Source organism: Dermacentor albipictus, chromosome 2 (assembly GCF_038994185.2).
Source record: "Dermacentor albipictus isolate Rhodes 1998 colony chromosome 2, USDA_Dalb.pri_finalv2, whole genome shotgun sequence".
NCBI lineage: Eukaryota > Metazoa > Arthropoda > Arachnida > Ixodida > Ixodidae > Dermacentor > Dermacentor albipictus.
The window spans coordinates 24,747,742-24,759,857 of record NC_091822.1 but is presented as its reverse complement, the minus strand read 5'-3'; the positions used below and the strand labels follow the sequence as shown (position 1 = coordinate 24,759,857).

The 12,116-nt window shown below is 48.2% G+C and overlaps 1 protein-coding gene and 1 long non-coding RNA gene across 2 annotated transcripts in view; one reads left to right on the top strand and one right to left on the bottom strand.

Annotated features, from left to right (window-relative positions):
* The window catches only part of LOC135897870 (uncharacterized), a 138,080-nt gene that overhangs the window by 89,505 nt on the left and 36,459 nt on the right, over window positions 1-12,116 (bottom strand). The window contains exons 6-7 of the mRNA XM_065426562.2: window positions 11,913-12,073; window positions 70-171 (exon numbers count right to left, since the gene is read on the bottom strand). Of these exons, the coding sequence (XP_065282634.2) occupies window positions 70-171; window positions 11,913-12,073 (263 nt within the window). The remainder of the gene's footprint in view (window positions 1-69; window positions 172-11,912; window positions 12,074-12,116) is intronic.
* On the top strand, window positions 6,998-8,828 carry LOC135897869 (uncharacterized). Its single transcript, XR_010563178.2, has 3 exons — window positions 6,998-7,204; window positions 8,048-8,159; window positions 8,342-8,828. It is a non-coding gene; the product is annotated as an uncharacterized lncRNA (long non-coding RNA).

Below are 12,116 nucleotides of genomic sequence, written 5' to 3'. Positions count from 1 at the left end.
AACGCCAGTAAACACCAAGCCGAATGTACCTATAGAGTAGAGTGACTGATTTGCACAGCGCGCACGCACCTCGGACTGGACGACGCCGTCTGCGTAGCTGTACTCGCCGCTCTTGCTGTCGTACTGGCTGCACATTGTCTCGTATGGGGGTGGCAGGGACAGCACCTCTTCCTGCGCACAGCGTCACACACGTGCGATAAAGCGGAGGAACACATTGAACTAATTTCTAGCTCGTAGCCTGTATTTGCAGCACTTGCGTATGTACCATGTTCTCCACACAGTTTTGATAAGTGATTCGCTATTTTAAAGCCACATAAATCTCGTTCGCTCCATCCGCGTTGTACACCGTCTGGGCAACGCGCTCGCTGACACAACTGCCGTGCGATTGTGACATCTCAGACGTCACAGGTCACAGTGATAGCGGGCACACTGAGTTGAATTCCTTGGAGACAACGTCTAGTAGCAACAAAATTAAAGTTGAAATCCAGGGTTTTACGGCATGCCGTCTCGTCGGGAAGAGGCATGATGCAAAAGTAGGAATGATGGCCACAAACATTAAATTAGGGTCTACAGCTGAGGTGGGAATGCGGGCTTGCCGATGATACAATATCAGTAGACGTACAGTACGCTGAGGACGAGGACAAATATGTGACAGGACACAGTCAGCACTAATGCACACAACAGTATAGTTTAAAACTCCTCGACGTCTTGATATCAGGCAAAGGGTTCACAGCGCATTCTAGTCCAGGTTATTACACACATGTATCACTATTGAATTTAATTCCTTTAGCACACAAGGAAATCGATACTGTGCAGACACATTCCTTCCTCGCGTTACCAGAGCTCCGGCTCTTCATTTTTTGTGCAGTCAAGCAATATGGGTTCACATGCAAAATCCTTGCAGTGCGTTGTTCAGAATGGCGAGCCGCTAAGCAAGATGGCCACCCGATTACGACAGGGGGGGGGGGGGGCATGACGCGCATTCCGCACCCTCTCCGTCACTGCAGCTAGGAGGCGTTTGAAGAAGCGGCCTTTGTACTGGAATCCGCCGCCTTCCACCCGCCCCATCGACATTGTGACGGAACGGGTTCGGTGTTTGAACAATGGTTCCGGAGTTCCCCAACGCGGAGCTGATTTGACACGCATGGACAAGCTGCCGCGGGAACGACGTATTTTGGGGCTTCTCACGCTTCGGCATGACGCAAAACAACGAGCGACCCTCGATCGGCACCGATAGTTCCCGGAACGGCACCCCTCCAACGCCGTCGTTTGGGCATCGGAATGTGTGTGCCTTTGTGTCTGTAAACTGATCTGCAGAGCAGCGGCGAGTTGGTGATGAGTAAACGAACAGTCGCCGCCTCGTATGGCCGGCGGATCGAGTGTATAAAAACTGTGGTTGTGCGAATGCTGAAGACACTTCTCTTGAGCAGTCATGTTAGACTGAGTCGCTTCTCTCATGCAGTCATGTTGGACTGATACTCTTTTCTCAAGCAGTCATGTTAGACTGATTTAATTTCTGTAAATAAACCCTTTTCCTCGTTCTCGATGAGAAACAGTTCTTCACTTCATCAACGATCTCAGCGTAAATAAGTTGGACGACGGCATGGGCCAGCTACCTTCGAATTCAGGCCGTACTCCAATCTTGGCAAAGGACCACGGACGATGGGATTGAGCCCCCAATCCTGACAACTGGCTGACAGCGGTGAGATGGACTTTGCGACATGGTGCTGTATCTGCGGTGAGTGCGTGGTTTTTGCTTTGACTCTCTAGGCTTCATTTTGTGGTTGTTCTGTTTAGAACAGTAGGGAAGCTAGATTGTTGTGTGTTAGCTAGGTTGTGTTTTCCTAGCTAGATTTAGCGAGCAGAATCAAGGCAGTAAAGCAGCAGTCATGGAGTTAAGGACACTGCTGAGAGACGAGTTGTTGATTGTTGGTGAGGAACTGGGCCTAGATGTACGCAAGGAAATGCTCAAATCGGAATTATTGGAGCTAATTTCCGAAAAGGCCAGTGAGGAAGAAATTGAAATCGGGTTTGAACTTCTGAAAAAGAGAGAAGAACGAGAGAGAAAAGAACAAGAGAGAAAGGAACGCGATAAAGATCGCGAGTTAAGAAAAATGCAACTGGAACTTGAAAGCAAACGTTTGGAGATGTCTCAAGGAAGTGAAGGCGCTCTGGGACGATCAAGTGAGGCAGAATCGTACCGCATGGACAGGCTATTAAAGCTATTTGAGGTCGGGACCGACATAGGCTTGTTCCTAAGCAATTTTGAAAGGACTTGCGAAAAGATGAACTTCGGCCCGAGTACATGGCCACAGCGGTTGCTGTCTATGTTGCCGTGTGAGGCGGCGGAAGTAATCGCCAGATTGAGTGTGCAGGATGCATATGATTATGCAAAAGTTAAGGCTAGTCTCCTGAAGAAATACCGCCTTTCAGCCGAAGCTTTTCGGCAAAGGTTTAGGAGCACAGGGAAGAAAGATAGCGAGGGCTATCCGGAGTTTGCATATAGCTTAAAGGCCAACCTAGTCGAGTGGCTTAAAAGCGCGGAAGCGTACGACAGCAGAGACATGATCATTGAATGCATGTGTCTAGAGCAGTTTTACAAAACCATCCCCCAAGCTGTGAAACTGTGGGTGCAAGACAGAGGTAATGTAAACACTGTGGAAAGGGCGACTGAATTAGCCGAAGAGTACGCAACCCGTAGAAAGTTGAACGCCGAGGAGGGAAACTGGGACGGTCGAAATGGACCGCGGAAACCATTTCCGTTCAAAAAGGGTGCGCAAACTAGACGATCAGAGCCTGTAGACATGGCGGAAAAGCCCGCAGAAAAGAGCGAGGAGAAACTTAACGGAGAAACCGCACAAAAAGAACAGAAAAGAAAATTCGAATCTGTTAGATCAATTCGCTGTTACACATGCCACAAACTGGGACATATAGCTGTAAACTGCGAGAAGTCTAGCGTAGTTTTTTCCTACGCGGAGGAAAAAGATGAGAATATGGAACTTTTAAGTCCATATCTCCACGACCTGCAAGTTAATGGAAAACCATGCCGAGTGCTAAGAGACAGTGCCGCCACGCTGGACATTGTCCATCCGTCTTACGTGATGGTAGATGACTTCACCGGAGAAGTAGCATGGATAAAACAGGTTGTAGAAGAACACAGCGTGTGTCTGCCCATGGCCAAAGTCAAAATCAGTGGACCATTCGGGGAGCTAGAGACTGAGGCTGCAGTTTCCAAATTTTTGTCACTGCAGTATCCCTACATCTTTTCGAATCGTTCGAATCAGTTACTGCGTGACAGACGGCTCAAACTGGGAGAGGGCATAGTACAGGCATTGACCCGAGGCCAAGCTCGTAAGATCGCGGCGCTTTCGGCTGAAAATGCTCAAGCTCCTCCAGCGGAAGCAGAAAAGGGGATAACTTCAATACCCGAATCCGAGCTAGGCCCGAGGGACAAAAGAACAGTTGAGGAGAGCCTGCCAGCTGACCAGCTCAATGAGAGCGTAGCACTAGAGTGTCAGAGTTCTAGCCTGCAGGAAGAGCAAGCAGACGCGCTCACAAGCGAGACAGGGTAGTTATTATCACCGGCCTCAAAGAACTTTGATCAACTCTTACGCGTGGATAGAGAGTCACTGGCAGCTGAGCAAAAGAATGATGACAGCTTAGCTAAATTACATGACACAGCTAAAGAAGGCATTGCTAGGCGCAACGTAACGATACATGAGAGAAGAGGATTGTTGTATCGGCATTACAGAGATCGAAAGGGTAGGATTTTAGATCAGTTAGTCATACCTACTAAGTATAGGGAGGACCTTTTGAGTCTTTGTCATGGAAATGGGTGGTTCGGCCACCTAGGCATAAACAAATCAAAGGAAAGATTGCTTATGGAATACTACTGGCCTGGCTGTTTCAAAGATGTAGAAAACTTTGTAAGATCATGCGACGCCTGCCAGCGTTCTGGTAAACCAGGAGAGACTTGGAAAGCTCCACTGAAGGTAGTGCCCTTAATAACAGAGCCTTTCAGACGACTTGTAATAGACAGGGCAGGGCCTCTTACAAAAACAAAATCAGGCTACAGGTACTTGTTTACCATGCTGTGTCCGGCTACCAAGTTTCCAGAAGCAATCCCTTTGAAAGAGCTCAGCTCCACCGAGGTAGTAGACGCGCTTTTGACAGTGTTTGCACGAGTTGGGTTTCCAGCCGAAATTCAGGCAGATCAAGGGTCAGTATTCACGAGCGCACTGACTTCCACATTCTTGCAAAAGTGCGGGGTAAAGTTAATACACAGTTCTGTCTATCACCCTCAGTCAAACAGTGTAGAGAGGTGGCATTCGGTGCTTAAGCGAGTTTTGCGTGCGCTCTGTTACGAGCACAAGGAGGACTGGGAGAACTGTCTGCCGGCAACTTTGTTTGCTTTGCGAACGGTTCCACATGAAGCGACAGGGTTCTCATCAGCAGAACTAGTGTATGAGAGGACACTCCGTTCTCCACTGAGAATGTTAAGAGAGATGTGGAAGGAAAGAGGGGAGAGTCCAACAGTGGTTGAATACGTGCTAAATTTACTGGCACGGCTAAGCGCAACCCAAGAACTAGTCGGAAAGAACATGGCAATAGCTCAAACAACGCCAAAGTCTATTACGACAAGAATGCGAGGCTTCGTACGTTTAAAGTCGACTTAACGATGAAAGCGGAAAAGTGTAGGTTTGGTTGTTCGCAGGTTACTTATCTGGGCCATGTTGTCGGTCAGGACATGAGACGGCCGGCTGAGCTGAAAATAGCTACGATTGGAGAATTTTCTCAGCCGCGACCGAAAACGGACCTTCGTTCAATTTTGGGACTTGTGGGGTACTATCAACGGTACATTCCGAATTACTCGCAATTGGCAAGTCCATTAACAGACGCCCTCCAAAAGGGAGCACCGAGTAACGTACACTGGGATAAGGACAAAGAGAACGCTTTCCAAAGTTTGAAAACGCTATTGGTTTCTCGCCCTGTGCTTCGCGCGCCAGACTACACAAAGGAATTCATAATTCAGTGCGACGCAAGCGACAGAGGTATGGGCGTGGTACTTAGTCAGGTCGGCGACGATAACATCCTATCCTCTATGCCAGCCGTAAACTAAATGTAAGGGAGGAAGCCTACAGCGCTTCAGCAAAGGAATGCGCTTGTTGGTTTGGGCCGCCCAGAAGTTGTCGTGTTACTTGTACGGAGCGAAGTTCATCTTCGAGACCGACCACTGTCCTCTGACGTGGCTCAATCAAATGTCACACAAAAACGGCCGTTTGCTCCGATGGAGCCTCACTCTCCAAGAGTACAACTTCTCCGTTAGATATAAGAAGGGAAAGTTGCATAGCAATGCGGATGGTTTGAGCAGGCTAATTTGAATTCTGCGTTTGGGGGTCCCGCCTAAATTTTAGGGTTACTAGTGTTAATTTTATTAAGCGAAGAAGATCCCCTCTCATTTAGCAGGATTCCCTCCATGATTGCTGAATGTGTCAGCAGGAATTTGCTTCAGAAATTGGCATAGCGAAATGCAGCATTTTTTTTTGTTTCTGCACTTATGTTGTTGTTTTTTTTTAAGCCTAGCGAGTCTAAAGTGAGAGCCAATGCACGTCATCTCGGCGCAGAGCCGTGTTGTGGGGTTCATTTTGCAGTTGCCTGTCCTTGTTGGATGTTTTGGGGCGGTGACATCAATGCACAAGTGGTCGCTGCGAGCCAAGACTTCAATCCCCCCTTGACCAGCAGCCGTTCTCTTCCTGCCTAGCGGTTGTCAGCGCTAGACAGTCGAGATTTTTCGGGCCATGGAGGCGCTGTTAAGAATGGCGAGCCGCTAAGCAAGATGGCCACCCGATTACGACAGGGGGGGGGGGGGGGGGGCAAGACGCGCATTCCGCACCCTCTCCGTCACTGCAGCTAGGAGGCGTTTGAAGAAGCGGCCTTTGTGCTGGAATCCGCCACCTTCCACCCGCCCCATCGACATTGTGACGGAACGAGTTCGGTGTTTGAACAATGGTTCCGGAGTTCCCCAACGCGGAGCTGATTTGACACGCATGGACAAGCTGCCGCGGGAACGACGTATTTTGGGGCTTCTCACGCTTCGGAATGACGGAAAACAACGAGCGACCCTCGATCGGCACCGATAGTTCCCGGAACGGCACCCCTCCAACGCCGTCGTTTGGGCATCGGAATGTGTGTGCCTTTGTGTCTGTAAACTGATCTGCAGAGCAGCGGCGAGTTGGTGATGAGTAAACGAACAGTCGCCGCCTCGTATGGCCGGCGAATCGAGTGTATAAAAACTGTGGTTGTGCGAATGCTGAGGACACTTCTCTTGAGCAGTCATGTTAGACTGAGTCACTTCTCTCATGCAGTCATGTTGGACTGATACTCTTTTCTCAAGCAGTCATGTTAGACTGATTTAATTTCTGTAAATAAACCCTTTTCCTCGTTCTCGATGAGAAACAGTTCTTCACTTCATCAACGATCTCAGCGTAAATAAGTTGGACGACGGCATGGGCCAGCTACCTTCGAATTCAGGCCGTACTCCAATCTTGGCAAAGGACCACGGACGATGGGATTGAGCCCCCAATCCTGACAGCGTTCACACACGTTGCTGCGGTTACAGTGCGGCCAGGGGTGGCACACTCTCAAGTTCAACAAATGGCCACAGAGGGCGAAAAAATCGACCGCGCGCCGCTGCTAACAAAGCCGACCTAGTAGCATCACCTCGGGATGCGTTCGTTAGTTCCAACATTTCCCGGTAGAGGCGTCGTAATAAGCGCAATTTTTTCTTACAAACTTTCTCTTACAATTACCGAAGCATTTTCTTTTACATAAAAACAGGGCAAAATTATTATTGCTAATTAGATATTGTACTTTTTGTTAGTAAGTTTATTGTTTCTTCGCCATTATAAACGCAAATAGCGTTCAGCATCATCGATCTTTTACGTGACCTCTGGCCTGGATTTAAAATTTTTACCGGTATTTCCGAGTGCACGGCGGCACGGATTCATTCGTTCGTACACTCAAGACTGGTTGCTTCTTTGTTTCTAAAACTAGTTTCTTGCGCTTCGATGTAACTTGGGGTGAAGTTACGTGTTTGCAAGCGGACATGTAAGCCCGGCAGTTGGGTTTCGGTCGTGAGCCATTCGGAACAGGTCTGCATCGAAACGGGAGCTGGATTTTGCTGCGGCTGACAACGGCAATAACGGTGAGTCGTTTAACACCGCTGCTTCAATCGTTATATAATATCCGTCTCATTACTTTCCAGGCGGGCACAAGTTAACGAACTAGATCCTGCATTACATATGGGCAGTGAGGATCTCAGTGGCTGTTGCCTAAATAAACCTTTACTTGCGAGGCTGTCGTTTGGTTTAGACACACAACCAGGAAAGAAAGAGCGATATCGGAACGCGCGTCTCATTTTTCATGTTATTGTAGCCGTGGTTGTAGGTGACTGAGTAGCCTTATCAATATACATGTTAAACTTTTTTTTCGAGTCGGCCGGCAACGTCTTTCGTCCACAAAACCGAATAATCCTTTGGTAAAATGAAGTGAAAGTACAGAATTTAATGTATTAAACAGTTGCAAGCATGATAATTCACCCATATTTCGTACTTGTTGGTTCCAAATGTTCTTGCTGTTCAGATTGGTTTACCGTAGGGCATTTATTTTTGCAGTAGTGAAGCGGTGCATCACGTTCGTGCAGAAAAATAATGCATCAGTTCTAATAGCTTCATGACTTTCATGCATTTGCTTGTAGAACTAGCAGTGTGATCACTTCTAGTGTATAAATGAACCCACAAATGTTCTCATTTGTGATCTTAATAGTACTTGCGCTGTTGACATGCATTGTAGTTAGGCAGACCTCAATTTTATGGACAATAGCAATATTTATTTAACATGCTGCTTAAGCAACCTAGAACAGACAGTGTACATTTGCATGTGTTCTGTAGTCGCAAATCATTACAACATATATGTCACACCTTTTTGCATTTCATATTGCAAAACTTTGCTTTTTCAATTTCTGATTCAGTCAAAATTTCTGTTCCAGACATGCAGTAATGAGGACGGCGCCAGTATAAAGCAACACACTCCACGCACTAAACAGAAGCTGCTGCCTGCTACAACAAGGTCATTGTGTGGACATTGGCTACTACTACAAGGTAAACAACACATGGTTCAGAAATAAATATGTTTGATCTATGCTGTATTGGCTTGCTGTTTGCAGCAGATATGAATGTTTGTTCATATTTATGGTTCAGTGTAATTGGTTCGAACATATAAAACACCCATAAATTTGGCTAATCTGTGCTGTATTTCATGTGTCACCGTTTTGCCCCAACAGAGTCTATGCCAAGCACATCTTGGTCGTCACAGGAGCTCCTATCTGCACTAACAGGAAGGGGCTGGAGCCGAATTTGCAAGGCTTTTACACCAAGAACAAAGAAGCACATGCACAAGAATATGGATGAGATATCAAGTCTGCAAAGGACTGTGTTAAGACTGCAAAGAGCTTCAGCCACCATTCCACCAGCACGGACATTTGGCTTAGTCATCCAGGTAACTCAAAAAGGACTTTCTAGAAATTCTTCGTCTTCAGATGCACCTGCAACATCTGACCAAGCACGGACGACGCTGGCCAAAAGATTGAGTTCCATCAGTTTGCCCTTAATCAGCTTCCTAGCCATGTTAATTCCGTTTGTGCCAAGTGTAATTTTTCTTCTATAAATGCAAGCTTTCTCATTGCCCATTTTTGTTAGAGGTCATTCATCCTCATCCAAATATAAAGGTCAACCGATTCTTCGCTGATACTTAATACCAGTCACTGTCTAGCAGCCTAACATATCTGTAGCAGTATCTTCGAGTGTATGTTGTCATGCGCAATTACTCTCCTGAAATAGCTGATGCAGCATCGGCATGCGTCTTGCATTAACCTATGCACATGTGCCATGCACCATTTTACTTTTCTTGATGTTTTTAGCCTTCAATGCTTGCAGAGCAGAGTGGCTTCTCTCTTGAATGCAAGCTTTCTCATTTTCCATATTCCTAGTCTCATTGATGATTGCTCCTCTTCCTTGATAGCCTGGGTCTTTGTGCAAGCTACAGTGAAGTGATTGATTGCAGAATCTGGTTTTGTTGCCACACTTGGTTGTGGTAACTGTGTTACGTTTCTCAGATGTGGGGGCCTGGTCAGTTGCATTGGTAAGCAGTCCCTCGAGGTAAGCATTTGCTCCTGCAGTCCGCAAAGCGACATAGACTCCCAGTATACACACACCGTAACTGGTGCGCTCCGTTCGTTCTGGCCTGCTGCAGCCATGGGCAAATTGTGCTTGTGGCCTACCTCGGCCATGATTTGCTCAAAACGGAGACCAGCATATGTGCTTACATGGTTCGAAGTGTATGAAGTTGATAGCCGTATGGGTGGAAAGGCCCGCAAGAATGGCTGCAGAAGGTGATGCCCACAAAAGTGACTTGTCCACATTGCGACAAAGTGGGACACAAAGTGTGAGCCACACATAGCGGCCCCCGAAAGAAAATAAATGTGCAGGTTGGAAAGGAGTTAACGCTAAAATGCCGGGTAGTCCATGTCGCTGTGTTGGTTGCGGCAGCAGATGCCTGCGTCACCTGATTGCTTTACAATGGAAGTTGCTCATCTTCAATGGCAACTGTTGGTTCAAACAGGTGCAAGGCTCTGTCCAATCTGTTTGTACCGCAGGTTTTCGCTCGTTACCAGACCACCACATGTGACAAAGGCAAGCATTATGCCTGTAAGATGGTTCGTAGCCAATGTATAATGTATTGTCTGAACCTCATGCGGTGACTGATTGCCGTTTAATTTTGCTGTTATGTCACTTGGTTACGGTCGCAGTTTTATGTTTTTCGAATATTGCGGCCCGGTCGGTTTCACTGGGAAGCAGCCTCTCGTAGTAAGCATTTGATCCTGCAGTCTGCACAGCGACATAGACTCCCAATTTACGCACACCGTGATTCGTGCTCCCCGTTCACCCTTTCCTGCTGCAGCCATGGGCAAATTGTGCCTCTGGCCTTTCTCGGCCGCGATTAGGCATGAACGGAGACCAGCATAAGTGCTTACATGGTCGGACGTGTATGAAGTTGGGTGGAAAGGCCCTCAAAAGTGGCTGATGAAGGTGATGCCCACGAAAGCGACTTGTCCATATTGAGACAATGTGGGACACCAAGTGTGAGCCACACATTAGCGGCCTCCAAAAGAAAGAAACATGCAGGCTGGAAAGGAGTCAATGCTAAAATGATGGGTAGTCCATGTCACTGTGTAGGCTGCGGCAGCAGATGCCTGCGTCACCCGATTGCTTCGCACTGCAAGTTGCTCATCTTTAACAGCGACTGTCGCCGCAAACAGGTGGGACACTCTGTCCAATCTGTTTCTGCTGCTGGTTGTTGCTCGTTAGTAGACCACCACGTGCGACGAAGGCAGGCACTACGCCTGTAGGTAGGCAGCTCAATGTACCCTAAGAGACTCGTGTATGTGAATGCTCACTGTTGCCATATGGTTCATCGCCGATGTATAATGTATTGTCTGAACCTCATGCGGTGACTGATTGCTGTTTAATTTTGCTGTTATGTCACTTGGTTATGGTCGCAGTGTTATGTTTTTAGAACATTGCGGCCTGGTCAGTTGCACTGGGAAGCAGTCTCTCGAAGTAAGCATTCGCTCCTGCAGCCTGCACAGCGACATAGACTCCCAATTATCATGCACCGTGATTCGTGCTCCCCGTTCGCGCTTTCCTGCTGCAGCAATGGGCATATTGTGCCTCTGGCCTTTCTCGGCCGCGATTAGGCATGTACGGAGACCAGCATACGTGCTTACATAGTCCGATGCGTATGAAGTTGATAGCTAGATGGGTGGAAAGGCCCGCAAAAGTAGCTGATGGAGGCGGTGCCCACGAAAGCGACTTGTCCATAGCGAGACAATGTGAGACACCAAGTGTGAGCCACACATTAGCGGCCCCCGAAAGAAAAGAAACGTGCAGGTTGGAAAGGAGTGAACGGCTAAAATCTGGGGTAGCCCATGTCGCTGTGTAGGCTGCAGCAGCAGATGCCTGCGTCTCCCGATTGCTTCGCAATGCAACTTGGGCATTTTTAACGGCGACTGTCGCTGCAAATAAGTGGCACACTCTGTCCAATATGTTTCCGCTGCTGGTTCTTGCTCGTTAACCTGACCACCACGTGCGACGACGACGGTGAGCCGTTTACGAGCTCGCGTCAATGATTCCAGCGTATCTCGACATGCAAATTTTATTTCTGCTATTGCACGAGAATGTACACTGCTTGTCTTTTGCCAATAAAGTCGCGCGTTCTGTTCACTCACTTGTGGCTTGTTTGTATGGGCGTCAGTAGAGGCTCTTGGCAATTAGAACGCACCAGCTACGCGGCAGCGAAGGCATTGACGCATGTCGCATAGCCTGCGGAGCAAGCACGGCGCGTACCAGCGTACGCGACCGGCAAAAAACGGCCATATTGAATTTTGCGCTAAAAAAAAAAATTTGCACTTCCGCTTCCGGATTGAGCAACGTCATCTGGCGTCCGCCAAAGTAAGTTCCATGCGCTGCCGCTGCTTATTTTCGAACCACGGCGGAAGGTACAGTTCCCCTTCTCTAAGTATCTTCTTTATTCTATGGTGCGGCCAGCCGAGCGCCCCATTCATTGCTCGCCGTATATTCATGCTCGCGCAGTCTTACAATTTATGCAGCGGCCTCTCTGCCCCGCTACAAACGATATCGGTATGCTGTAGACTACACCGCCGACGCAGTCTAATCGTGCCGACTGCCAGTCCTCCTAGACAAGCAATACTGCTCCAATTCGGGTGGTATTCGTGACTTTGACGCGAACGTGCTGGTGATCGTTAAGCCATATAAGAGTCGCTACGGCACACGCACCTGGAATGCGGAGATGAGGTATCTCTCGCCGTAGGTGAATATAAACGGGTTCAACATGCCGGCCGTGAAGAGTCCCTGTTCGTGCAGCAGCGCCGAGAGCGGCGCCACCTCCTCCTCCTCGTCGCTGCGCTCACGCTGCACCGCTAGCGACAGCTCCAAGCCTGCGACACCGAAGGCTTTGTTGTTGGAAGTGGCGTGGCGCAG